Source organism: Pecten maximus, chromosome 17, assembly GCF_902652985.1.
Source record: "Pecten maximus chromosome 17, xPecMax1.1, whole genome shotgun sequence".
NCBI classification, from domain to species: Eukaryota; Metazoa; Mollusca; class Bivalvia; order Pectinida; family Pectinidae; genus Pecten; species Pecten maximus.
In genome coordinates this window covers 2,543,930-2,571,204 of record NC_047031.1, presented here as the reverse complement: position 1 = coordinate 2,571,204, position 27,275 = coordinate 2,543,930, and the positions used below count along the sequence as shown (strand labels likewise).

Genomic DNA, 27,275 nt, shown 5'->3' with positions numbered 1-27,275 from the left:
CTCTATGTATCTTATTTCTATGTCTCTTGAAATAACGAAATAAAGTCAAATTGAAAAAAAAAAAAATGAAAAAAAAAAATGAAAAAAATAAAAAAAAATGAAATAAATAAGTAATTAACTTTAACAAACTGAAGTGCTCCACATATATATTACTACCTTAGAAAACTAAAATGTCAAAACCAGCGTGAACAGATGTGTGAAAATGATATTTTAATCATCATGGAAATTAGCGTATGAAAAATATGAAGTTTCAATGTAATTCACTCGATGATAGCCATGTTGATATGTATGATGATAAAATGAATTTTAAATCTGTGACGTCACGTTATGTGACGACAATTCTATTCTCGACACGAGAACAATGAAAACATTTCTTCACATTTCACGATTTTTAACATTGTAAAAAGACATTAAAACACAAGTTTCATTTTGCCTTCGTTTATCAACATCAACGAGAAGAAACTGCCTCTGACAGAATTTTGTTTTCTGTATGGGGACAATCGCATCTTTTCTATAAGAGGTACACTGTTTCTAGAGTAGACCGAACCCTAAAGACCCCAGACCACCAAACATCCCTCCTCCCATTGATCCGAGGCCTCGCATTCGACCCATTCCTCCTCCCATCATCCCGCCCATTCCTCCTCCCATCATCCCGCCCATTCCTCCCATCCCTCCCATCCCGCCCATCAGTCCGCCCATTCCTCCCATCCCGCCCATCATACCACCGAGACCGCCCATTAGGCCCAGTCCTACATTAGCCTCTGCCACATCGGCCATCACGTCCATTTGAGTGTCAATCATGTCGGATATGCTGTTCCGTACCGCCCCGGCTGATCCGGCGGCCAATCCTGCAGTTGCTGCAACGTCCACCGCACTTGGACCACGAGATGCTGGCTTTGATGCAGCAGATGCAGCGCTGAGAAGTGCCGCAAAATTAGCCATATTCATATTATTAGAACTGCCACCTGCAGCCCCTGGATTTCTACCACCAAATGGTGTTCCGGAACTTCCACCACCAAATGGTGTTCCGGAACTTCCACCACCAAATGTTGCCCCGGAACTTCCACCACCGAATGAAGTTCCGGAATTACCTCCGCTAACAGGCGCCCCCGAAAGTCCCCCTGTGAAACCTGGGAAGATGGTGTTAGCCGCGGGATTCGGAGCCGGGGCTATAGAAGGCACCTTTCCGCCTGTCAATGCTGCTAATTGTGTAGAAGTTACACCATTTGCAGCTAAAATGGCTGCTATTTTGGCAGCTGAAGGTTGCGAAGGCGGAACTGCTGGAGCAGGAGTGGGGGGTTTAGCAGGAGTCCGAAGATTTGCTAACAACTTTGCTAGTTCCGGTGGCAGATTGCTTTTTACAGGGTTTGCTGGCGTTGCAACATTTGCTGCTGCTGCTGCTGCTTGCGCTTGAGCTTGAGCTTGAGCATGCGCCTGCGCAAGAGCTTGAGCCTGTGCCTGAGCTTGCGCCTGCGCAAGAGCTTGAGCCCGTGCTTGTGCCTGTGCTTGCGCTTTTGCTTGTGCCTGTGCCTGCGCCTGTGCTTGTGCTTGTGCCTTCTGCGTTTGTAATAAAGACTGAGCTTGGGCTTGTTGCAAAAGCGCCGCTAGGGAAGCTTGACTGACTGCCGGAGACGCAGGTGGCGCCGCTGGAGCCGGTGTAGCGGCAGCCGGTTTTTGTCCCGACCGCAGCCTCTCTATCAGTTTCATGAGATCTGGAGTCATTTGAGGACTTGCTACATTACTTTTTGGAGCTGGTTGTTTTGAATCTGTTACTGTCACTGCCGGCTTGGCAACCTTTGTTGATGATTGTCCTGTTTCAGTTGTTTTTGTAGTTCTTTTAATGCTAATTTTAATTGTCTTAACATTATTTTTCTCGCTCTTCTGTGGTGGAGGGGTGGATAGTCTCTGTACATGTATCGATGGCGCGGGTTGCCATGCCGGTCTGGTTATTGTAATTTTTTTTGGTAGAGGTTGTCGTTGGACTTCAGTTTTCGCGGATTTATCCCCGGTAAGAAGTCGGGATATTTCCGCAAGTCTCTTAGACGGACCGAGTCGCATCTGTATCGCGGCTAAAGCATCGTGTAGCGATATCGCCTGTTTCTTAGGCGCTGGCGGGGCGGCGGGCAAAATGGCTGTACCGGCGTTAGATAAGGTCTTTTGTAATAAAACTCCACCAGCCGGTAACTGTGAGTTTGTCTTTGATTTACTTGCCGCCATCAGCTGCTGTAACATACCTGTAAATATAAAACAAGGAATTGTTTTAGAAAGAGTAATAATAATAAAACGAATAATAAATGCTTATTTCCACCTAACAATAAATAAATTGCGTTGTATAAATAGTAATGAAATGAAAAGGAGTGGTTCCGGTATTTCTCCCTTTCACTCTCACTCCCTCACTCCCACCCCCTCTCTTTCACTCTCACTCCCTCTACTCCTCTCTCCCTCTCCTTCTCTCTCACTCTCCCTACCTCTTACTCCCTTGCTCTCCCTCTCCCTCTTCCTCGCTATCACTATCTCTCCCTTTCCTCCCCTCTCTCTTCCCCTCTCACTCTTCTTCTCCCTCTCACTCCCTTCCACTCCATCGCTCTCATTCACATCCTCGCTCTCCCCCCTCTCTCTCTTCCTCCTCTCTCTTCCTCTCTCCCTCTTCCACTCCATCGCTCTCTTTCACATTCTCTCTCTCCCTCTCTCTCCCATTCTCTTTCATCCACTCTCTGATTCACTCTCTCCTCCACTCTCTCCCTCTGCCACTCCATCACTCTCTTTCACATTCTCGCTCTCCCTCTCTCTCCCTCTCTCTCCCATTCTCTCTCATCCTCTCTCTCACTATCCTTTCCCCTTTCTCTCTGTTACTCTCCCCCCCCTCTCTTCTTATCTCTCCATCTCTTACCCTCCCCCTCTCTCTCCCCTCAAATAGAAAAATAGAAACCATACCAGACCCCTTTCCCATAAACAAATGAAAAAAATAAATAGATCGAACAATAACTGAAAAAATGATTGAAAGCAAATTTAGAAAAAATAGAATTGAAACAAACGAAACACAATGGCCGACATCCTTTTCGAACAAAACAAAAACACATAAAAAAGCACATAAAGATCAGTAAATACAATTCACATTGTGAGCGGTTACATGAAGTATGACTCGCTATATGAATCACCACAAAACACATTATTGTACACGACACACTTTATAAATACAGTTGAATCTCGTTATCTCGAGGTTTGTAGATTCACGGAAAACTTCTATATACTGAAATATACTGAGTATTCGAGGAAACCGAGTATGATTGATGTATAATTTTACTTTCGGAACTTAAGTTTTATTTCGTGTCAAGAGTTTTCGAGTTATCAGAATTCGAGTTAAGAAAGTTCGACTAAATGTATTAGTTTTAATCATTTGAAAGTGTAATTCTTGGCGTGACTTTGAATTCTGCATAAATTTATCAGCAAATTTATCAGAAAATTAAATCCGCAGTAAAGCCGATTTCTTGTTTTAGAATGTATATTTGAAAGCGAATCATTTTCAATTTTAACATGAATTTATTGGCCTTTAACATGTCATCGGGCTTGGTTTATAATCTGCAATGGGTATCGAATATCATCGATAAAGGGAGATAACTCTAACTTGTTTTGAAATGTTTCGTTTTGTAATATCTTCAGTTACAGACCTATTTATGTTTCTCCTTTAATACTTTCATTATTAGTCATAACACGATGAATGATAAATAAATAATCAAATTAAGTAATGTAGTACCGCCAGTCGACATCCAGATCATTGATCATTTTATCCGTGAATGAATTTGGTCATGATGAAAAAAGGAATGAGACGAATAATTCGAAAAAAAAAAAAAAAAAAGAGTTAAAAATAAGATGAGAAAGAGAGCTGGAAAAATAAAATAAAAATAATAAAACGTACGACGTTATGATAAAAACCAATCAACAAACAAATAACAAACAAACAAACAAACAAACGAACGAACTCTCTGCTCTGATACCTCGAGGTTTGAGATTCGAGGCGATATGCGCTAATCATGAAATATGAAATTTATGATGTCTAGTTAAACTTTTTCAAAGGTTTCGTAAAAAAATATTTTTATTTCATTTTAAACTACATTTAAACTTTATCTCGAAATACGATAACACGAAGACTCTCCTTAACTCGAAGTGATAATTCAGATCAGACAGTTAGACTTACAAATAAATAGTACTTGGTTATCTCGAATACTCAAATTTCGAAGTTTTCCATAAAACTTGTTGACTTCAAGATAACGGTGTTATTCATATACTATCATTAGTAGCTACTGATTTGACTGAACTGAAAAAATGATCTATAGTGGGATAATTAACTCTTAAGGATTAAACCAAATGTATGTAACAGAACGCATTATTAATTAAATTTAAATCACTGCTTCCGCTAGGGATCGAACCCGAAACCTCTGGCTTACTAGTCTTACGCTCAACCGATCGAGCTAAAGAGAAGATCTCCCTAGCCGAGCGGTATATTGCGGCTAGTATTTACAGGGTTACATATGTGTATCGGTATATAGCAGTTAGGTTACTATCTGATTCAGAAAAATGAAACCAGTTTATCTGAATACGTTAAACATGCATTAGGTCACGTGGGTAGAGTTGTGATGATTTTCTATTCCCAGTCAGATGATACTATCTCTGAACGTGAGTAATTATAAATATTTCCGTTTCAAATAGGACATGAAATAATTATCAATTGCCTATTCTTTCCAACCTCTTGTAGCGTGAAATTAAAAATGAAATAAAAAATAAATCACTAAAGAAATTGATAAAAATAAAAGAATATAAAAAACATAAACTGAAATGAAATATATACGCGTGATTTTATCGTTTCATTTGAAATAAAACAAATAAAAGACTTTTGATCATTGACAATTCGCGGAAACTGCCATTATCAAACTGATGAGATATCTAAAATACCCCATTCAACTCTCTGCCTTCAACCGATCATATCTCCGCTATATTTGTTTTGTTTTTTGTTTGTTTTTGTATTCATTGGTTGATTACATGACAAATACGCTTTTCATTAAGCACATTTCAACAACACATGATATCAGATTGTTCCCTTTATTTGAGTCAAAGAAGGTTCTTCCCCACTCAAAAAACAAAAGGGAATACCGACAAAACGACGTTACAAACATCTAATTCCAACTCGATACTAAACAAGGCAAAGTAACGGCAAAAACAGAGATTTGCATTGACATCCATGAACAGTAAAAAAAGGGTCAATTGTTCCGGAGGATTGTCGACAACTTTCATGGAAATTGTGACGATGAGAACAAATCATTTTGAATCGAATCGACTGGGACATGTTAACGCCGTAGGTAGGGAACGCTGGTATGTTGCTATCAAGAAATGGAAATACAGCTTAGTTGTAAGCTATTCTCTCTGATAACATTGTATAAAATATTAGTAAATATCGAGGTTCAGTTGTTAGTCGGTGATGTTCAAAAGTTTGTAGTGGCCTGATTTTACTTATCACGATCGATAAGGTCTTTTTTTTTAAATTTAAAACACCATGATAATTATCTTCAATGTGTGTATAGATGGAATTGAAAAAGAACTTTAACACACGTGATATAAAAAAAACAAACAAACATTAATTTTATCAATATGCGGGTGTTCTTATTCTATCTGCTACAACAACCTAGTTATTTCAGGGCTACGAAGGTTTCCAATTTTCACTAGATTGGCGCATTTTAGCAAAGACAGAGAAAAAAACAACTTATTTTTAGCTGCAAAATGAATCGTTTTCTACCCTGAGAAAAACTAGCAAGCGGATATTAGTAGATTTGGATTAGGATTTCATCCATGCATTTTAACAATGATTTATAGTTATTATATTCGTACCCAATATTACAGACTAACTCGTCACTACTTTAACAAACAGTCCATCTTACTTATCTCGAAGGTTGTTGAGACATGACATATTTTGAGATATGTTCTACACAGAAGTCCATTCTCTTTGTCTCGAAGGCAGTTCAGTCATAAAATGCCTTGAGCTATATTTCTATACAGAAGTCCATCTTCCTTATCTCGAAGGCAGTCCGGTCATAAAATACCTTGAGATATTGTCTATACAGAATGTTCACCATTTTAACATTTTTTTTTACTTTAAGTTAGGCAGGATTTTCGAGATACCGGAGATTGACAGTATGTGTTTGTATAAAGAACTGGAAGAAGGGCTTACCTGAATTTGTGGGAATACCTGTAATTGGACACAAAACAGACTTATTACGGAGAATTGATTTGCATCAAATAGCTGATTTCTTATCCTATAGATGGCGCTGTAAAGACGCCCGTCGTTGTTTATATTTAACATTGTGACTAATATCACCGAAGATAAAATAGATGAAATAGATAGAATGGATACATTTGAGAATTTGAAATTATTTTGTTAGCGAAACTCAAATTCTGCTATCCTTCCAAAATGAACGAAGATTAATTAAAATCCAGGAATTATTTGATTTTGTTAGCCAAACAATATATCGCTATAGGTTTTCAGTGATAAAAAGTAAAGAATTGTGGTCATGTTTAGAGCTTACTCACGCTCAAAGAATAACAAATGTTATGAGATTTGAGAGAAATTAAAAACCAGTAACTTATATATTTATATATATACCCAATGTTCTATCTATGCTAAATCGGTCTTTGCAACATTACACCTATGACACATGAACTTATTAAACACAAGCAAATAAAGAATGAACGAAAATAAATAAATAAATGAATACTTAACACTGATAATCATCAATTAACATATATAACAGTGGCAAAACATAACATAAGAAATCTTAAACCGAAAAACTAAAAAGAACAAATAAAGCTACGAAAGCCAACTAACAAAAACAAAAGCAAACAAATTCAATACACAAAGTGATATTTATATGATCAGATAGTGCATAATCTCGCTATCTCGAATTCAGCGAAATGATACAAAATCGAGATAATCAAGTGAGAATATTTTATTCTATATAGAACTTATACTGTCGGAATTGATTTTCTCTGAGAGTTAAGCAGAGTTTGAGTTATCCGAGGTCAAAATAACGAAGGATATATTTAGACTATCTAGATAATTTTCATTTAATTGGAAATTCTATTAAACGAGACTTAGAAACTTTTATCTTTGTGAGCCATAGTCGCCATTTCATAAGGTTTTAACGTCGAAATGTTGACAGCTTAATCAACCGGGGACGGCCATTTTGTTACGCCAATCACAAACCATGACGTCACTTCATTGTCCATATTAGGACGTTATAACAGGGTGTACATGTATAAGACTGGGGACTTTCTAAAAAAATAGTGCATGGTCAAATTCACTGGACAACATCACGATTATGTAATTGTAAGTGTTTTAATAAATATTTGTTCGACAAATAAAAATTTTGGGATTTGAGTATTTTTTCATTTCTTTCAAAATCAGTGGATGCTATTATTGTATTTTTGAATTCAAAGTACATGCTGTAGCCAAACACACACACATATATCGCGATTGCAGTGCAGGTATATCCCAAAACTGAAAAAAACCAACACGTACTATTCTACGATCGACCGTTATGATCAAGATGGCTGCCAAGTTTTGACATGGACACATCCGCTGCCTCATGTTCCACTATCGCCAGTAAATCATTGTACATATGACATATGATCTATATTTGCTGTGTATACAGAAGCCAATCAGCCTTGATGTGAGATGTACTTTTACCTCAGAAATCCTCGTACACTTACAATAACCTAGAGTACTGTCCGATAGCGTATACATTCCTAAATACCGGTGTACACAACCGTATTCAATCTGATTCATACGAGGAGCATGAAACGAATATGACGTCACCAAACGATGATGTTCAAAGTGTTGCAGTAAGGTGTTCTGGCTAAAAGTTAAGCCTATTTATAATAAAGCTAATTAAAGTTACCCAAATAGTTTTTTTTTACTTTTAGGTTTAGGTTTATTTTGTTTAACGTCCTATAAATAGCCAGGGTCATTTAAGGGCGTGCCAGGTTTGGAGATGGAGGAAAACCACCGGCCTACGGTCAGTACCAGGCAACTGCCTCACATGGGTTTCGAACTCGCAACCCAGAGGTGGAGGGCTAGTGATGAAGTATCGGGACACCTTAGCCACTTAGCCACCGCGGCCCCGATTTTTTTTACGAAAAGGAAACTTGAACCTGTATTGATTAATTGAGGTTTTTGAACATCTGATAATGTGTAAAGGTTTGACAGAGGAAAAATAGAACAACCATATGAAATTCCCTGATTTTGTGTTATTTCAGATATCAAGCTGTTAATCTTATTTTTGCTGGTGTGGACATTCGAAGAAAATCATATATGTATACTACCCTGCAGGTAGGGCGTAAGAATTGTACCTGCTGCCCCCATTGCATGATCGTAAGAGGCGACTAAATTTGGGATCTTATCTTTTTTCTTCTCTCTGATAATTTTCTTTTTCCTAATGTCTCCCTTCACAATGCCTCACTTTTGGCCTTTAGTTGAGCGTTCGCCCCTGTGAGGAAGGCTTTGGATTCTGTCCCCTGGCCGAGACATGCTACTCCTGCTTAGCGCTCAGCATTTTGGGAGTAGGACGATTGATTGACCAATTTGTCAGTATAATATGACCGGGTGGGGTTTCCTGCTGGGTGTCTGCGGCAGTATGATTCAGTGAGGTAGCACTAAAAATCGGCAAATGTTCTGGCCTATCACAAGGAGACTTAACACGTACATACCGCAGCCTCCAAAAACACACACACTCACCACACGCATACATATCGCAAACACGGGAGGCCGTCCTTAAATGACCTTAGCTGTTAATAGGACGTTAAACAAATAAAACCAAACCAAACCAAATATCTGTATTAAGGGGATATAAATGTTTAATAATGAACAAACATTTAGGAGAGTTAAAATGATTGAAAACATAACTAAGGCCACGTGTAAGATATCAGTGTATGTCGGTAAACAGTTTAGGACGTACAATGTACCTGACGTCACGTGTAAGATATCAGTGTATGTCTGTAAACAGTTTAGGACGTACAATGTACCTGACGTAACGTGTAAGATATCAGTGTATGTCGGTAAACAGTTTAGGACGTACAATGTACCTGACGTCACGTGTAAGATATCAGTGTATGTCGGTAAACAGTTTAGGACGTACAATGTACCTGACGTCACGTGTAAGATATCAGTGTAAGTCGGTAAACAGTTTAGGACGTACAATGTACCTGACGTAACGTGTAAGATATCAGTGTATATCGGTAACCAGTTTAGGACGTACAATGTACCTGACGTAACGTGTAAGATATCAGTGTATGTCGGTAAACAGTTTAGGACGTACAATGTACCTGACGTCACGTGTAAGATATCAGTGTCTGTCGGTAAACAGTTTAGGACGTACAATGTACCTGGCGTCACGTGTAAGATATCAGTGTATGTCGGTAAACAGTTTAGGACGTACAATGTACCTGACGTCACGTGTAAGATATCAGTGTATGTCTGTAAACAGTTTAGGACGTACAATGTACCTGACGTCACGTGTAAGATATCAGTGTATGTCGGTAAACAGTTTAGGACGTACAATGTACCTGACGTCACGTGTAAGATATCAGTGTATGTCTGTAACAGTTTAGGACGTACAATGTACCTGACGTCACGTGTAAGATGTCAGTGTCTGTCGGTAAACAGTTTATGACGTACAATGTACCTGACGTAACGTGTAAGATATCAGTGTATGTCGGTAAACAGTTTAGGACGTACAATGTACCTGACGTCACGTGTAAGATATCAGTGTATGTCGGTAAACAGTTTAGGACGTACAATGTACCTGACGTCACGTGTAAGATATCAGTGTATGTCGGTAAACAGTTTAGGACGTACAATGTACCTGGCGTCACGTGTAAGATATCAGTGTATGTCGGTAAACAGTTTAGGACGTACAATGTACCTGACGTCACGTGTAAGATATCAGTGTATGTCAGTAAACAGTTTAGGACGTACAATGTACCTGACGTCACGTGTAAGATATCAGTGTATGTCTGTAAACAGTTTAGGACGTACAATGTACCTGACGTCACGTGTAATATATCAGTGTACGTCGGTTAACAGTTTAGGACGTACAATGTACTTGACGTCACGTGTAAGATATCAGTGTATGTCGGTAAACAGTTTAGGATGTTCAATGTACATGACGTAACGTGTAAGATATCAGTGTATGTCGGTAAACAGTTTAGGACGTAATTGAGGAATGTAAATTAGATAAAAGTAGTGTTTATAGTTTGTTTTACTGAGATACACTATAAATTCGCGGGGTCAATAAATCGCGTTTTCGTTCACGGAATTTATTTGTGGGAGTAAAATATCTGCTCTAATCATTCGTGGAAACGTGATTTCAAGTCAGTATAACTCCAGTCTGCTTTGCGACATATAACCGCTATGAAGGCATTTATTTCATTCGTGCTCTTGAAATTTTTATAGATAAAATTGTAACATTGTAAAAAAAATAAATAAAAAATAGCACATAGCATAAAATGTCTATATAATAATGTATCAAAATGCAAAAGTGACCCTTGGTCCATGATATTTGGAAATGGGTGTTAGACAGTTCCTTTAATTGTTAGGGAAAAGGAGGAGGATAATCTATAGTCTAAATGATACACTATATATTAATTATATGATTTGCATTCGAATAAAAAGAGATTATATACATGAACCTTTAATCTCGTGTTCACATATTAATATTAAAATGAACGCATGAATATTAAATGGATGCATGAGACATGTTACTTTTTTGATGCCAGATTTATATAGATGTATATTACTTATATATTTACCATACAATCCTTCTTGTTATAATCATTTTTATTGGGTCAGATATCAAGTTATCAGCCAATTACATAAAAGATGACGTCGTCGTTTCAAACGTCGCTTTTGATTGGCTGATACAGCTGTGTAAAATTTCCTTAGAGAAAATTTGTCCGTAATCGCGTGTTTTACGAGTAAAATTCAGTTTTGTTGTGATTTTGTTGAAAAAAACTTCTACGAAAGATAAACATTTTTTTTAATACACTGAAAGTTTGCGTACCAGAAAAAAAGTTCATACATGAATCTAACATTTAAACTTTTAGTATCAATTAAAGCAGGGGAAAGCTGGCTTATATAATTTGATATATTAAATACATGTATGATGGGTATGATCTGATGGTCTGATGTTACACGGTGTTGATACAGGTAAGGGACATTAGACTAAGGTTGATCATTAACCTGTGATACCAATCATTCTTGTTTAGTCCGAATTAGATTCTACAGGTTTGTACCATCAACAAAAAGAGGACGATTCATTGCCAGGGGAAGTAAATTAAAGTCAGAGAGCTTGCGATGACTGCTTTATTATATATATATATATATATATAAGAGGAAAAGAGGGAAGTAAATTAAAACCAGAAAACTATGTAAGGAAAAGAACTTTTAAGCTGAAGAAAGTTTTCATCAAGGTTATAGCCTATACAAGTTATAGGAACTTCAATATACGCAATAGTAATCAAGCGTGAAAAATCGACTACAGATGAAATAGGTACATTGTCAGTGTATCGGGAAGGCGTTTCGTCATTGATGAAATGTTCAACACAGGATGCGTGATTTACAAAACTATGGAAAATTTTGTGAATTATTACAAGGTAGGTATCCATACACATACCACTACAATACGGACTTCTAATCTATAGACATTCTCTATATATATACCTTCAGACGCAATTTCTGACATCATTTCAGAAATGCGATTCATTCTTTCTTCGTCTGAATCAGAATGGTATTAAATTTTAAAATCGTGTGATTATTATAGGTCATGTAAATCGGCGTGATTAGTTTGACATTTTAATGAAATCACAGTAAAAAACGCAAAATGTAAATCTTTGAAACTAATTACAATTCAATTTTGTAATATTTGTCATAAAATGTACATTACACAGAGGAAATCTGAATAAAATTGTCTTATCTTATTAAAAAAAAAAATAATAAAACCTAGATAAAAAATAAAACCGATATTTTCGCCCAATTATAAACTGGGTCATGGCTAATAGATTATCAAAACCTTAGATTCCAATTTAAAAAAAAAAAGAAAATAATAATTATAGTTATTATATAAGCAACGCAGGAAATTTAAAGATACTACGGCGAATACATTGCCTAAAGCATATTTTAAACAATCGAACATACCGTCTTTGAAAATAATCAGTATGTAATATTCTGACTAAGACAAAACAAATTGATAATTTAGTATATCATTATATCATTTAAATTACAGTGACAATGACATGTATAAAGAATTGATCACTTACTTTGAGATACGGCGAAATCTGTAAAATAGATAGAACATCAGATTAGTATTACGAAAATATAATATCATTATATATACAAAATATAGATTTTCGCGGACATCCTTGAAAACGGATAAGGTCATGATTAATACCATGAGTTCCAGAAGTGAAAGTGGCTCGAATACCGCTTAAATTCATATCAATTTAAGTAAGGGCTCAATTGTTAACTTTATTTATTTTACGACAATTGTTCAACAAGGTACATTAGTATATCAATTTATATTAATCAAGCTTGTTGGCCCGGATGGAAGCGCCATGATTGGTCTTATTGTGGGAGGAAACTGAAGAACCCGGGAAAAACCCACGTGGTCGGGCAGGCGATCCATTACCTTCCACGTCCGATCGCGGCATCGAACCCCATTCGGCTAAGCTAAGGTCAAATGTCAAATTTTAAAATTCAGAACAGACATTTTCCCATTAAAAAAAACATATTTCCCGTATTTCTATTCGTGGGCATTTTGATTTTATACAGTACAAAGTTTCATGCTTAGTAAATGAAAGAGGCGATAAGTTAGTCAAATTTTGACGTTTATATCTCTTTTGAAGAATATCTTTATGAATAGAGAATGTTAAAGTAACACCTTGTTAAAATCACGAATGAATATGTGTATAAAAAGAATTTGATGGCAATATTCGTTAATATAACGAAAAGTGACACTGTAAGCGTATTGGCAATATACATAAAACATATATTACATACATATTTCTTCATTAAATAATATATCCGAGTGTTCAGTTCCTTTCAATTCAAATATTCATTTTTTTTTTGTCAATTTATACGCATTAATCGTGATGTATTAAGATCATTATATCAAGTTATCGTTGTTTCCGCTACAGATTATCCATATTAAAGGTATATTGCATTGATATATAAGTTTATAAACATAGACTAAAAACATTATGACGTCCTCTAATCTTTTCAGTAGTATGTTTTTATAAAAAGGCTATAAATAACTTTCTTCAAAGGGATCTTGCTGTTTTAAACAGATATTAGTAATACGTATTAATATGTAATATCGTTCAAATTTCTTTATGGATAGTAGAGTATCAAATTCTTTCTTTGTTTGATTTGATAATATTTTATTTTTTAGACACAACCGGTTGGGCACAAGATTTAAACAACTTATAAAAGCCCTCGCCACAAATACATATTGCAAAGATTGTGATAGTGACATAGCATACTTATAATGATTATAAAGAAAGAAAGGCAAAGAAAAATGACAGGAAGAAAGATAGATCTAGAGATCTAAGAGTAAGATGAATGTTGCTACATTAGGATACACTACAAATTAGGGTTCATAAACGATATACACAACATACAAAAAACTAATTAAAAACTAATGCATGACACATTCTAACTACACATCCAGTACATGTCACTTATCCATTGTCCATAAAAACACATTTCTGAAATCTTTCTTTATTTTAGGATAACAAGGCTAAGTCACATTTTACAGAAAGAACATGCCTGCCATCCAGCTTATCCTATCCTTATAATGATGCACCAGTCCTACTGACTGAATCATTTGTCTATATAGCTCAGTGGGCATTAAATTGATCTGTAACTATGTTTTTCTTTGCTAAAATATATTGCACAAAGAGCGTGAAAATCAAACGCTAAATATTACAATATAAAATAGTCTTGACGTTGCACGGTTTGAATTTTCAAATTACACACGGATGGTATTGGTATTCCTGTTCAATTCTGAGATGTGCCAGGTAGCAATAAATACGTTGGTCGGTATACTATTAAGTTATTGTTTATCAAACTAGAATTGAAACAAAAACGTGAAAAATGTATATATAAGGATTTTAAAACTGACACTATTACAAGTTTGCTTGATACATATAATGCTGAACTTGTTCATATGTCGTCGCATCAGTCAGGGTCATATGAGGACGGGTGTCAAGGAGACACCAAACAGTCAGGGTCATATGAGGACGGGTGTCAAGGAGACACCAAACAGTCAGGGTCATATGAGGACGGGTGTCAAGGAGACACCAAACAGTCAGGGTCATATGAGGACGGGTGTCAAGGAGACACCAAACAGTCAGGGTCATATGAGGACGGGTGTCAAGGAGGCACCAAACAGTCAGGGTCATATGAGGACGGGTGTCAAGGAGGCACCAAACAGTCAGGGTCATATGAGGACGGGTGTCAAGGAGACACCAAACAGTCAGGGTCAAATGAGGACGGGTGTCAAGGAGACACCAAACAGTCAGGGTCATATGAGGACGGGTGTCAAGGAGACACCAAACAGTCAGGGTCATATGAGGACGGGTGTCAAGGAGACACCAAACAGTCAGGGTCATATGAGGACGGGTGTCAAGGAGACACCAAGTCAGTCAGGGTCATATGAGGACGGGTGTCAAGGAGACACCTGTATAACACAATAAAGTACAGAAAGACAGGTCAGTCAGGAAAGAAATAAAAGGTTTAGTATCTAACGTGATGCAAGAGAGACGGAAGATATAGTTTGATATCTCAATTGTCTCCTAAATAAAAGACACGGAAGGAAATCCCTAATTATACAAGAATCCACATTAGTCTCCTTCGCGATCAACATGCAGTGAAAACAACGGGTCTTATAACAGAAGAAAGGAGAAACCAACCCCGACCATGCAGATGATTTGATTAATAAATCTGTAGTTGCTTTTCTATCCCTTTCACCGCGAAGTGACAACGAATAATCCAGTGCCATCATACAATGTATTCACAGATTATTTTTCAGTCGAAGGCAAACACACGACTTTCTTGTCTTTTAAGCCAATTATCTTATATGATGACAAATATCGTTACGACAAATTTGCTTTCCTTCCAAACCGGAAAATCGGCCGAAGACATACATAATTACTAATTAACAGAATTATTTAAGGCAGGGGCGACAATCCGTCCGTCTCGTTTTCTAGGCTATTCTGACCTCATTGACACATTTTATGACCAGGCGCACAAATTGTGTGGTACTAACACCGCTGTATGTTGCATTCCTTGTGAGAGTGATCGATGTTCAAACATGACCGCCCTGTCGTCTATGGCTTTTTAGCAAAGCTCATACGTCATTCTTACGTACAAAGATTTGTCAGCTTAAAATGTGTAATGTAATCAATATCTATTTCTCTATGGTTAACATCTTAACGGTTTGATTGTTTGTGGGCATTTTAAAAGAGTCTACAATTTTCCATTTTTTTCGCGATTGGAGAAAATGGTGAAGATATTAATTAAAAAAAAATATCATGCGTATGAAAATATATTCCATAATCACAAATTGCCAACAACGTTAAGTATCCAGGTTAAAACATATCTACTTCTGTGTTATTGTTCATATATTCATATACATGTTTTACATATGTGACAGATTTAGAAGGACAGGGCGGTTCTATGATGCTGCTCTATTTTCATTATTCTTTAGATACAGTATGTGATTTAAAAACTGAGTCTAAGATCTTAATAATTCGTGTCACATTCGCAAACTTCAGAAACATCTGGATTAAAAGTGTATATTAAACCATTAAACCATCCCATAGGTATTCTTTAGACATTCCCAATGCGAGCAAAATCTCAGATATTGACTGGAATATTATACATATATACACAACCCAAAGGTTTTGGTTCAATTAAGGATGCATTCAGTTCCAAATTATCTAATTACATCTACATATGATAAGAAAAAAATCAAAAATCAAAACACCCTGCCGCATCACGTGGTAATATGGGGTCTATAGTCTCGGTAGGGGGTTTATGTTCAGCCTTACTGGTACAGAGCTAATGCAATCTGGTCCCTACGAACAAGAAGAAACTGCGCTCAAACCTTTTAGCTTTCTAAGTAAAACATTATACCAATTTATCAATGTCTACGAAAATCCAAAATACCAGAAAGGTGAAATGACAAGACATTCTTTAAAAACAATTAATAACAATAATCGAATGAAAACTTATACATATTGAAGATAAATAAATAGAGTAATCATATCCATTATATCAATATTACGTTAATCATTATATATAATAATAATATATTTAAACATAAATAACATTCATAACAATTCAGACCTCGATAATTTCAGTTTAAATACATTTTTGTCTTTAGGTTGTATACAGTGATAAGACTAACCATACATACTGATCAATGTCAATCGACACACCTACCAAATACCTTTCTAGTCATAGACAGCAAGGTTTTCACTATAAATAATGTCATTGTTATGCATAACCTTGTTAATGACGCAAAGCTTACCGTCATAGCATTGCTAGAACGACTCCAATAGGTCTGTGTTAACTGATTTATTTTAGGTGAAAAGACAAAAAAGGGACAAAAAAACAAAAACAAAAACAAAAAACAAAAAGAAAAAGAAAAAAGAAAAACAAAAAGCAAAACCAAAGACAAAAAACAAAAAGGAATGGGGGGGGGGGGGGGGGGGGGGGATACATTTTAGTTTTAACTGACATAGATCTGAATCATATCTATACCATACAAGAAACCACGTGATGTTACGTATATAGGACTTCTTTTTTTGACATTTAATTAGTTGATTAACAATTGAATGATGTAGGTAGATAACACGAAAACGATGAACTCACAAAATAATACAACTGAACAGGTTTTTTTTCAATTGTATCATGAAATAAATGGGTCTTGTAATTGTGTACCCGACATTATACCTGCAGAAGGTTAAACACAACTCGTATCAATACAAAATGGCCATTGTCGCAAATAGTTATCAAATATGTTGACATATTATCAAGAATACGAAGGTGAAATTGATCGTCAAATTCTAGGAATATAGGTTTTGTTTATCTTCTGTTTTTTCTTCATCCCTTGCCTCAAAAAAGGGTCAATAAATAAATAAGAAATACATGACAAATCGGTGCAAAAATAGATACAAGTTAAAAAAAAATAAAAAAAAAATATTCAAAATATTTCTATACGGGTAATCACCTGAAATCACCAAACCTTATACATTATATATACATTATATATACATTATATATCTACATTAGTAATTTTTTTTTTGGAATTGACATATATTTTGTAGATTTCTACTAAGCTTACAACTAATTACTATTTCGACGCACAATCTAAATTTAAGAGTTGGCTTTTGTCAAGAAAATAACAAAAGTTATAAAGCATGCAACATTCACTATTTTAATGAATGTGTGACATTGAGGCCTGTATTACTTAGTAATAGTTATAACCGTTTTGAGGATACGTTTCTAAGTAACTTCCTGAACAATTAGGTCACTTCCGGTACAATTAATCGTGTCTCTACTTAATCACAATATCTGACTGTTTACGGTAAGTACATGTACGAACACACATTTCTATGTCCATAACTCGGACATGGTCAGTTGTATGTCAGTCTCGTGTCCTCTGAATGGTTTATGTCCGGATCTGTCGCCTCCGGCTCGACAATTATGTGCTAACTTTCACATCCTGTCGTGCATTAGATAACACCTGTAGAAGAACACACTGACTGTTTTCCTCTGTTTTACCTGTGATTGTCTGTATGAAGGGTATTGTTCCATTGTTTCATAAGTTTAGTGTATCAAGGCTACAGGAAAATAAGTAAATTTGCCCGTCAACACTGCGTCAAGTGGAAGGAAATATTTTCGCTTGAACAAATTGTTGATGCTTCCGTCAATGTCTAACGGGAACATGTTTTCTCGCCATTTAAATATATCAAAGAAACTCATTAATGTGTTATGATGAATTGAATTATATTACTGAAGGAATTATACTATAAACATAACTATATGTTCTGTTACACTATAAGATGATATCGGAGTAGAGACAGCACATTTCTCACTTAGGATGAAAGAACAAGGGAATAATATGAACCAAAACAGGTTTAAAAGAAAATACTTGATAGAAGGAACAAAGATAGTAACAAATGTTGTTGAAGGAATGTAAGTGACCATTTATACATTAACGACACCCAAGTCTTAAATCCAGGCTAAACCGAAGTAATGACACATTCTCAAACACAATCACATCTAAATATTGGCATTTAAATCATTGAAATCGACAAACCGGTATAATAAGAATGATCAAATTATTTCTTATACGTTGATAAGACATTCAACCCATCATTCATTAACAAACTGAAGATTTTTAAAGCATTTGAATGATTGTTGAGAACTATTAACTCTATTTTAACTCATACTAAGTAAATAAAGATAATTCACGTTTTCAAAATCAAACTCACATCTAACATTTTAACCGCTAGCACGACAAGTCACGACAAGTCACGGAAAGTCACGACAAGTAAACAAAAAGAAGTTTTTGACTCAAATCTGATAGATATGAAAATACAGTATGAACAAAGAAAGGAAAAATATGACTCAAGGCCAGGGCAAAAAAAAACCAAAGAAATGATTTACTTACAAGGTCTTTATCCACATATATTGGTACTTGATTGTACGTATATATGAATATCTATGAGTTGGTGTCAGGGTTTTTTGTGACTCATTTGAATAAATCATAATAGCATGACCTCATATTATTCGATCAGCATATTTGTGTTAGCTACAGATTATCTATATGTGGAAGCGAAGGAAATTGAGACACGATTTGATATCCTATTCTGGCCTACAACATGGTTGTAGAACAGCGAGAATATCGAAATACAAGCGAAACATTGATTCTAACCCAATATCGATAAACAAAAGGGGAAAAAAGCCTAGATTTGCATGGTGATAATACTTGAACACGTGCAAGGAGAATAAGACTAGGTGGAGTAAATGAAATCTAGGTCAAACCTGGTTTAAATAATCTTCACCAATTTAGAAGAAGCCAACTGATTAATATATTTTTGTTTGATTTACATATCGTTATAACGTCTTCATAGAATAGATCTGTCATGTTTTACCCACGGTCGGGTAAATCACAAAATGCCCGCAACTGCTCACAATTGCTGCTATGTATTTTCATTATAGACATTTTTTTTTCGGACTAGACTTGTTTATCTCTAATGCAGGTCGATATATACAAACAGATGATACGAAATAAACATCTGCAGGATTCACCAGGAAAGCGCCAGAAACAAGGTTTGTAGGAGAAATTATTGTTTCGTCACCGAGTATTGAAGTATGAGACAATTAACCGAGAAATGACGGCAAATTGGTTATCTTAGATAAGTTTTTCGGCTTTACTTAAGCTTTTGAAGGCTAGTCATGAAAACAAAATGTGGTCACCTAGACCAGATTTAGGAGGCCGGATGTTATTCCGGGATAAAATTTATTTCATATTTTACATGGCAGTATATATGGAGTCATAGTAAACCTTCTACTATGTTATTACTATATCACCTAACAATAGCTGTTCCTAAGTCATAATAGATGTAATTTAAGTTTATTCTTGCAACTATGCATTATTCACTAGATCTTTATTTAACTCGCTGTTTCATCAAACGTTTTCTTTGTATAATTTACTTAAACAATTCGTTCGGTACTCTAAAGAAAATGAGGTTATCAACGTGTCCAGAACAGGACAAGATGGCAATATCGTTATTTATTTGGACACTATTCTATTCTATACATCCTTATTTGGTATTTGAATGAATACTGGTTTCCATGACAACCAACCTTATGTAGAATGCTACATGTAAAACATAATTTATAACTTACCATATTTCTAAATCAAATCATACTCGAACGATACCGTATCATGCATATTGATCAAACGTTTACACTTTAATCTTTGTTGTAAATATGTTAAACGTGTTCTTGAAACGGACAATATTTTCGCAGTTTAAATTGATTTTCAATATCCTCCAAACTAGCAAAAGTACGAAGGTACAACATGAGAATAACATTTACATCATCACAGATCTACATAAAGTAAGTATAAGTTAATTTTGTTAAACATTACAAAAATGTAAACCCGTAAAATAAAATATTGGGAAAATGAAAGTAACTTTCCACTGATACAATAAAAAATGGCATGCACCATATACATTAGAAACTGTAAATAATATCCAGTGAAAACTCGCCCAAAAATTATATTATATTCAAACTGAACATTCAAAGATGTCTGTTTAACAAAATAAAATGAAATAAATATGGGTATACTTACTTATTAATAATCCGAATAAAAAGAAGTGAATTAAGTCCATTTTTGTGTGGGATTTCCAATCCATTTTGTTAATATCAATAATTAATATCCTTGGATTTAGGTACAAATCATTTGGTCAGTAAAGCCTTGCCCCTGAACACTAGTCCTTCCCGTGTATCTACATGTCAATGGACAGCCAATTGTGATAAATCTGGGGAAAGCATGGCATCACTTAGACAGCTATTCCTGAGGCCCCTAGGGGGTAATTATTTCGTCAATTAATACTGGGCCCGAATGACAGACTATGAGATCATGATCAAGCCCAAATATACCTATCAGTTGGTACATTTTCGTGACTCAGAGAGCTTCTCGGAAACAAAAACTAATTTGATAATTATGTAAAAATATCTCTGAAATGTATTTAAGCTGAGTGGTATCTTTTGATAAACATCTGATAGGAAAGTCGAAAGAAATGACAATTAAGAAAGTCGGTCTCACTAGAAAAAAACAAGAAAAAAATAATATGATAAAAATTGAAAAAAAAAAAAAAAATAAAAAATTGAAAATTAAATTAAAAAAAATATACACAACACCTGACCTACCTGCACACTCTGCATAAACAAAATAAAAATGACCGACAGATAAATAAATAAATGTACAAATGATTTTTACATCTTGGATACATTATCTATTTATCTTGTATACTAGCGATACAAAGAAACGCAGGTTTATTTTCGTTAGGTATATTTTACAAGATCCTATGATGATGTGTTCATGATGTGGGTTTATCGATTACATGTACTTCATTATCATTGAATATATTTTGATGATTTTTGCGTGAATACCGCTAAAGCAATTGTACTGTACGCCGTTTCCTGATCTAAATCAGTAGGGTGTGTGTCCACCCCTGGTATCAGTCGCTGCTCCTACTCTCCTTAACATTGACTCCATCAAGGTGTTTATTTCCCTTTCAGGGTTATCATACCACTGGCCTGCGTGAGTTGAGCGAAGTTGTATGAGTAGTTGACGCGCTTTTAACCCTCCTGTCTCGCTCTTCCCACAAATGCTCTACTTGGGACATATCTGGACCGTAAGGTTGCCAATCAAGAACTCGGATGTTGTTTTGAGCCAGAAAATCTTGACAAACCCTAGCAACATAGGGCCTCGCGCAGTCCTAAGGCAACGTAAGGTTATGTAAATGGATAAAAGTAAGAACGTGTGGTCACGAGACCTGATCCCGATGTCTAACTGCTGTAGGACTACCATCGATACCCAGGAGAGGTGTTTAAGCCTTGATATATCCCTGTCCATACCACAATAGTCCCTCCTCCGGATATGTCCATACCACAATAGTCCCTCCTCCGGATATAACCGTACCACAATAGTCCCTCCTCCGGATATGTCCATACCACAATAGTCCCTCCTCCGGATATGTCCATACAACAATAGTCCCTCCTCCGGATATGTCCATACCACAATAGTCCCTCCTCCGGATATGTCCATACCACAATAGTCCCTCCTCCGGATATGTCCATACAACAATAGTCCCTCCTCCGGATATGTCCATACCACAATAGTCCCTCCTCCGGATATGTCCATACAACAATAGTCCCTCCTCCGGATATGTCCATACCACAATAGTCCCTCCTCCGGATATGTCCATACCACAATAGTCCCTCCTCCGGATATGTCCATACCACAATAGTCCCTCCTCCGGATATGTCCATACCACTAATAGTCCCTCCTCCGGATATGTCCATACCACAATAGTCCCTCCTCCGGATATGTCCATACCATAATAGTCCCTCCTCCGGATATGTCCATACCATAATAGTCCCTCCTCCGGATATGTCCATACCATAATAGTCCCTCCTCCGGATATGTCCATACCATAATAGTCCCTCCTCCGGATATGTCCGTACCACAATAGTCCCTCCTCCGGATATGTCCATACCACAATAGTCCCTCCTCCGGATATGTCCATACCACAATAGTCCCTCCTCCGGATATGTCCATACCATAATAGTCCCTCCCCCGGATATGTCCATACCACAATAGTCCCTCCTCCGGATATGTCCATACCACAATAGTCCCTCCCCCGGATATGTCCATACCATAATAGTCCCTCCCCCGGATATGTCCATACCACAATAGTCCCTCCGCCGGATATGTCCATACCATAATAGTCCCTCCCCCGGATATGTCCATACCATAATAGTCCCTCACCCGGATATGTCCATACCATAATAGTCCCTCCTCCGGATATGAGTTTTTCTGTGACGCTAGCGTCAGAATACCTCTCACCATGACGTCGACTGACACGCTGTCGTCATCAGACCTGTGAAGCGTAAAGCGAGACCCGTCAGGGAACAAAGCTGTTCCAATGGGATAAAACGAAACCGATAAGGGTCATGTACAAGCGGCCTCTGCATTCGACGTTGGCGTCGCCTTTGCGTAAGTGTCAGACCAACATAGGGACGTCGTGGCCTTAAATGAAAATACCGCAACAGATTTCTTGCCGTTCTTGGACACACTGGCCGACCATGAGTGCCGACAACTTGATGTGCCGTCTCTGTCGCCGTCTGTAATCGGTTACGGAGGTGCGAGAGACGTATGCCTCTATCTTGACGTCGTGACGTAATGCGCGGGCGTCTGCTCCTGGGACGTTCATCTAATCTTCATGTGACTGACGCCCAACTAAACGTGATATTGCTGCCTCATTTACACCACATTGCTGGGCTATATTACGTTGCGAATACCCATGCGATTTCAGGGAAATGAGTCTATCCCTTTCGACTTCACTCAAACTGTATTGTTTTAATGATCGATTCGCAATGAACTACCAGCATATAGGATGCAAGACTACCACAGATGTACGCTTTATCTGCTGAACGCATGCAGCTTCGAGAGAGGTCCCGGCCGACTGAATTTTAACTGCAGAACATGTTCTGAGTGCACGAAGTTCTGTGTGAAATTCAAGTGAATTTAGACCACGTGTTTAATAGTAATATTAGAAAAACCGAACTTGTGTTTCTTTTTTCCGTTAATATAAAATGATCTTTAATTTTCTATAAATGTCTGTACAGCTTGATTAAATTATCGATATAAATGAGCCATATATCTTGTATAAAATGATCTATATATCTTGTATAAAATGATCTATATATCTTGTATAAATGATCTATATATCTTGTATAAACGATTTTTGCATGTTGTATGAATGAGTTTTATATCTTGTATAAACGATGTTAATATCTTTTATAAATGATCTTCATATCTTGCAAAAAATGATCTCAATTTGTATAAATCATCTTGATATCTTGTATAAATTATCTATATATCTTGTTTAAATGATCATTAGATCTTGTATAAATTATCTATATATCTTGTTTAAATGATCATTAGATCTTGTATAAATTATCTATATATCTTGTTTAAATGATCATTAGATCTTGTATAAATTATCTATATATCTTGTAAAAATGATCTTTATATCTTGCATAAATAATTATTAAATAAGTGTTTATATAATAATCCGAATGTTTATGTGAATAACCGTAGCGACTAAACAACAACTGTTCTGAATACGTATTGAAAAAACTAGATGATCTGACCACACGGGTACATTGTACGATGCTTACTTGCCGAAATATACGCAATTTAATTCCAATCCAAACCGCCTGGCAGCTTCAGGTCGCCATCTTTATCCAAATCAAAGCATCTGTGCGTTTGAAATAGTAAGTACTGCAAAGCTTCTAAATGATATTGTGATCAAAAATTTTGAGATCATCAAAGAAACGAAAAGTAAATTTTAAATCATTTTAATTTTTATTGGTTTAATTATGCTTTAGGTAAGCGAATCTTAATAATTATTTGCAAAGGAAATTTAATTTTCTACTCAATACTGATAACTTTTCAATTATTTAGGTTATTTTTATTTCTTTCATTTCATTTTAAAGGTAACATTAGATTCCCCAATATATTCGCGGGAAATGAATTTGATGACGTAGGAAGCCCACATGCTATAGAATCAGGCATCTATAGTCGATAAGTGGAGGTTTGGAGTGGATAACACTTCGGTCCATTAGCTGTATGACATTTCGTGGCGTCGGTTAATAGAACGTGACCCAGAAAACACGACGATAATAAAAACAGAAGACCATTGAACATTTCCGGATTATTTTCGCAATTTTTGAGACACCATTGTGCTTAATTACAATGGAAAGTAACACTGATTTAATTCATAGCTATCGTATCGTAATCTATATGTAGTTGGGCAAGACCTACTTTCGTTTTACAGTTTACGGATATGGCCCCGCTTTCACGAAACTTCTTAAATACGTTCTCAATGCTTGACTCTGAGTACATGCTTAACTTTAAGCATATGCTCAAAATTCGGCTTTCTCAAAACTTCTTAATTCTCAATTCTCAGATTATAAGTTGAGAACGGGCCAATATTTGAGAACGGCCCTATGCATGGTCATATAAATAATTCATATTCTCAACCATAGTCGAATTGCTTCACGGGATAGTTCTGTCAAGTATATTCTTTGTTTAAAATTGACTGGTCTACAGGTGTGATCTGGCTACTCTCAGCAAACCCTGACCCCAGGGTCACGTTACTATCGTATCCCTTTGTAAACACTTCATAATAAATGTATCCACGACTGATTCGTTTGGATTACAACAACTTTCTACCTTCTGAAAGAGACATGTATATGATATACCATATTTACGTGGATGGATACTTCAGCATTTTAAATACTTTAATATATAAATACTTATAACCGGTAAGCTTGTTATAATTAATAATAATTATATAAATAATTGGATGGCTTTTCAAGTTCAGACCGGATTAAAAATTTGGTTGGTTAGTTGCTGGTTTCAAGGCCATATACTTATTCTTAGGCGACATGAAGGGATTTATTCCTCTCGGTTAAGATGTCATGTCCGACCGGTTCTTAGGGTCGGACAACACTCCGGAACGGACATGGGCGCGTCGATGACGAACACAGCAAGGGCTAAGAAACGAGGGAAAGGTGCAATATACACACGTACTTCGTTCATGTATTACTTCACAGACTATTATGGGATGTCGCCTTACGTCCAAGGCTGACAGCGGGTTAGATAACAGCGTCGTACGTGGGAGTGTGTTACATAGAAGGAAGGTCTGTAAAATCATAGAATGGTGTCACACGCGAGCTCAAAAGTACGTGGGATGAAGTCGTCAATAATGTCCCAGGTCGTTAATTTCATAATGACCAAAGAAAGTCGTGCATAACTACAGCATATGGGGGCGTAGAATTAGTGGCGAAGAACGTACAATGTCCAGGCAAAAAGAACCTATCTGCGTTTCTTCAGCATGTCGTCCATGTGTGGATTGACTAATACAGGAAACCAGCAAGATCAAATATCCGGATTTTTTTATCTAAATATCAAACCAATTCTCTTTGGCTCTGCATCAGACTGGTTCGGAACCTACCCGAGCATGTTTTTTTTTACATGAAGTTAAACTTACCCCATCCTGCGTGTGCAGTTGATTTTGGGCATGCTACCTGTACATACCTCATTTGCTCTTGAAAGCATAGAACGAGCTTTCCGTAGGTCGTAAAATGAGGTAGACACCAACTACTGCAAGGAGACCCCACGTGGAAATGGTATCGATTGTTCAAGAATAGATGACACCTCCCGCAAAGATAAAAAAAAAAGAAAAGAAAAAAAGAAAGAAAGATTAGATATTAAACTCCAAAACACAGTATCAAAACAGGAGTTACAGCTAAGAGCGATATTCTTTATTCCTTGCAGTAATAAACAATTCTGGAATGAGTATAATTTCTGGAGTATTGAAACGGAAATGTAATGCATACTACGTGCGGTTTTCTTTAAATGTTTCAAATCAAACTGATGTTGGGAGTTACTACAGCTAAAATGCGATTTCACATTAAGATTGATTCTTGTCCAAATGACGTCACGCGTCGCTTTACACATCGACTGACGTGACAGAGCGCCCTCTGCCGGAACCCCCGGGCAATACATGTTGGCGAATTGACGTTTATGGGTGATTTGACCCACACAGTTCCGACAGGATATTGTCACATATGTATCGGCCTTGGGGCACGTCTACAGAATCTACCATAGCTTACTGCTGCAAGCAGCTTAATATAATTAACATGTAACGTAGATACAGTATTTATTTATTTATTTATTTATTTATTTACTTATTTATTTATTTATTTATTTATGTATTTACTTATTTATTTATTAATCAATTTATTATAAGTTGGTGAATATGACGTTATGAATGTAGTTCTTTATCATTCTCAAGGAATTCTAATGATAATGTATGTAAAATGAGCTGAAACCAAATAACAAGACTGATGACATTACAAGCCACGAACAAACATAAATTAAATATAAAATATGTCAAATACGTCACTTCCGATATAAAATATGTCAAATACGTCACTTCCGATACCACAACATTTTATGAGTTTTAATTTCAAATGAAATTTATTGAACCGATTTTTTTTCTTTCATTTTTGCGAACCTTTTAGAAGAGGTTCTCTCATATGAAATGGAAACAGAGAATATATGGCGTTTCACTCTTATCCTGGTCTCGGCCACGTACAGCGATATCCTGAGCTAAAAATACAGATACAATATCACGTGATTTATTGTGATTCCCCTAGTACCAAAATAGATCGTCATGGGGCCACGGTGGCCGAGTGGTTAAGGTGTCTCGACACTTTATCACTAGCCCTCCACAACTGGGTTGCGAGTTCGAAACCTACGTGGGGCAGTTGCCAGGTACAGACCGTAGGCCGG

At 36.4% G+C, this 27,275-nt stretch overlaps 1 protein-coding gene across 1 annotated transcript; it reads right to left on the bottom strand.

The window, feature by feature from the left end:
• Positions 1-531: 531 nt before the first annotated feature.
• LOC117315836 (WAG22 antigen-like) lies at positions 532-20,714 on the bottom strand. The gene is made up of 5 exons (XM_033870239.1): positions 20,472-20,714; positions 12,361-12,378; positions 11,765-11,818; positions 6,221-6,238; positions 532-2,234 (listed from the first exon to the last, which is right to left on the bottom strand). The coding sequence occupies exons 1-5, from the start codon at positions 20,533-20,535 to the stop codon at positions 532-534; spliced, it is 1,857 nt and encodes a 618-aa protein (XP_033726130.1). The 5' UTR covers positions 20,536-20,714.
• Between the last annotated feature and the right edge of the window lie 6,561 nt (positions 20,715-27,275).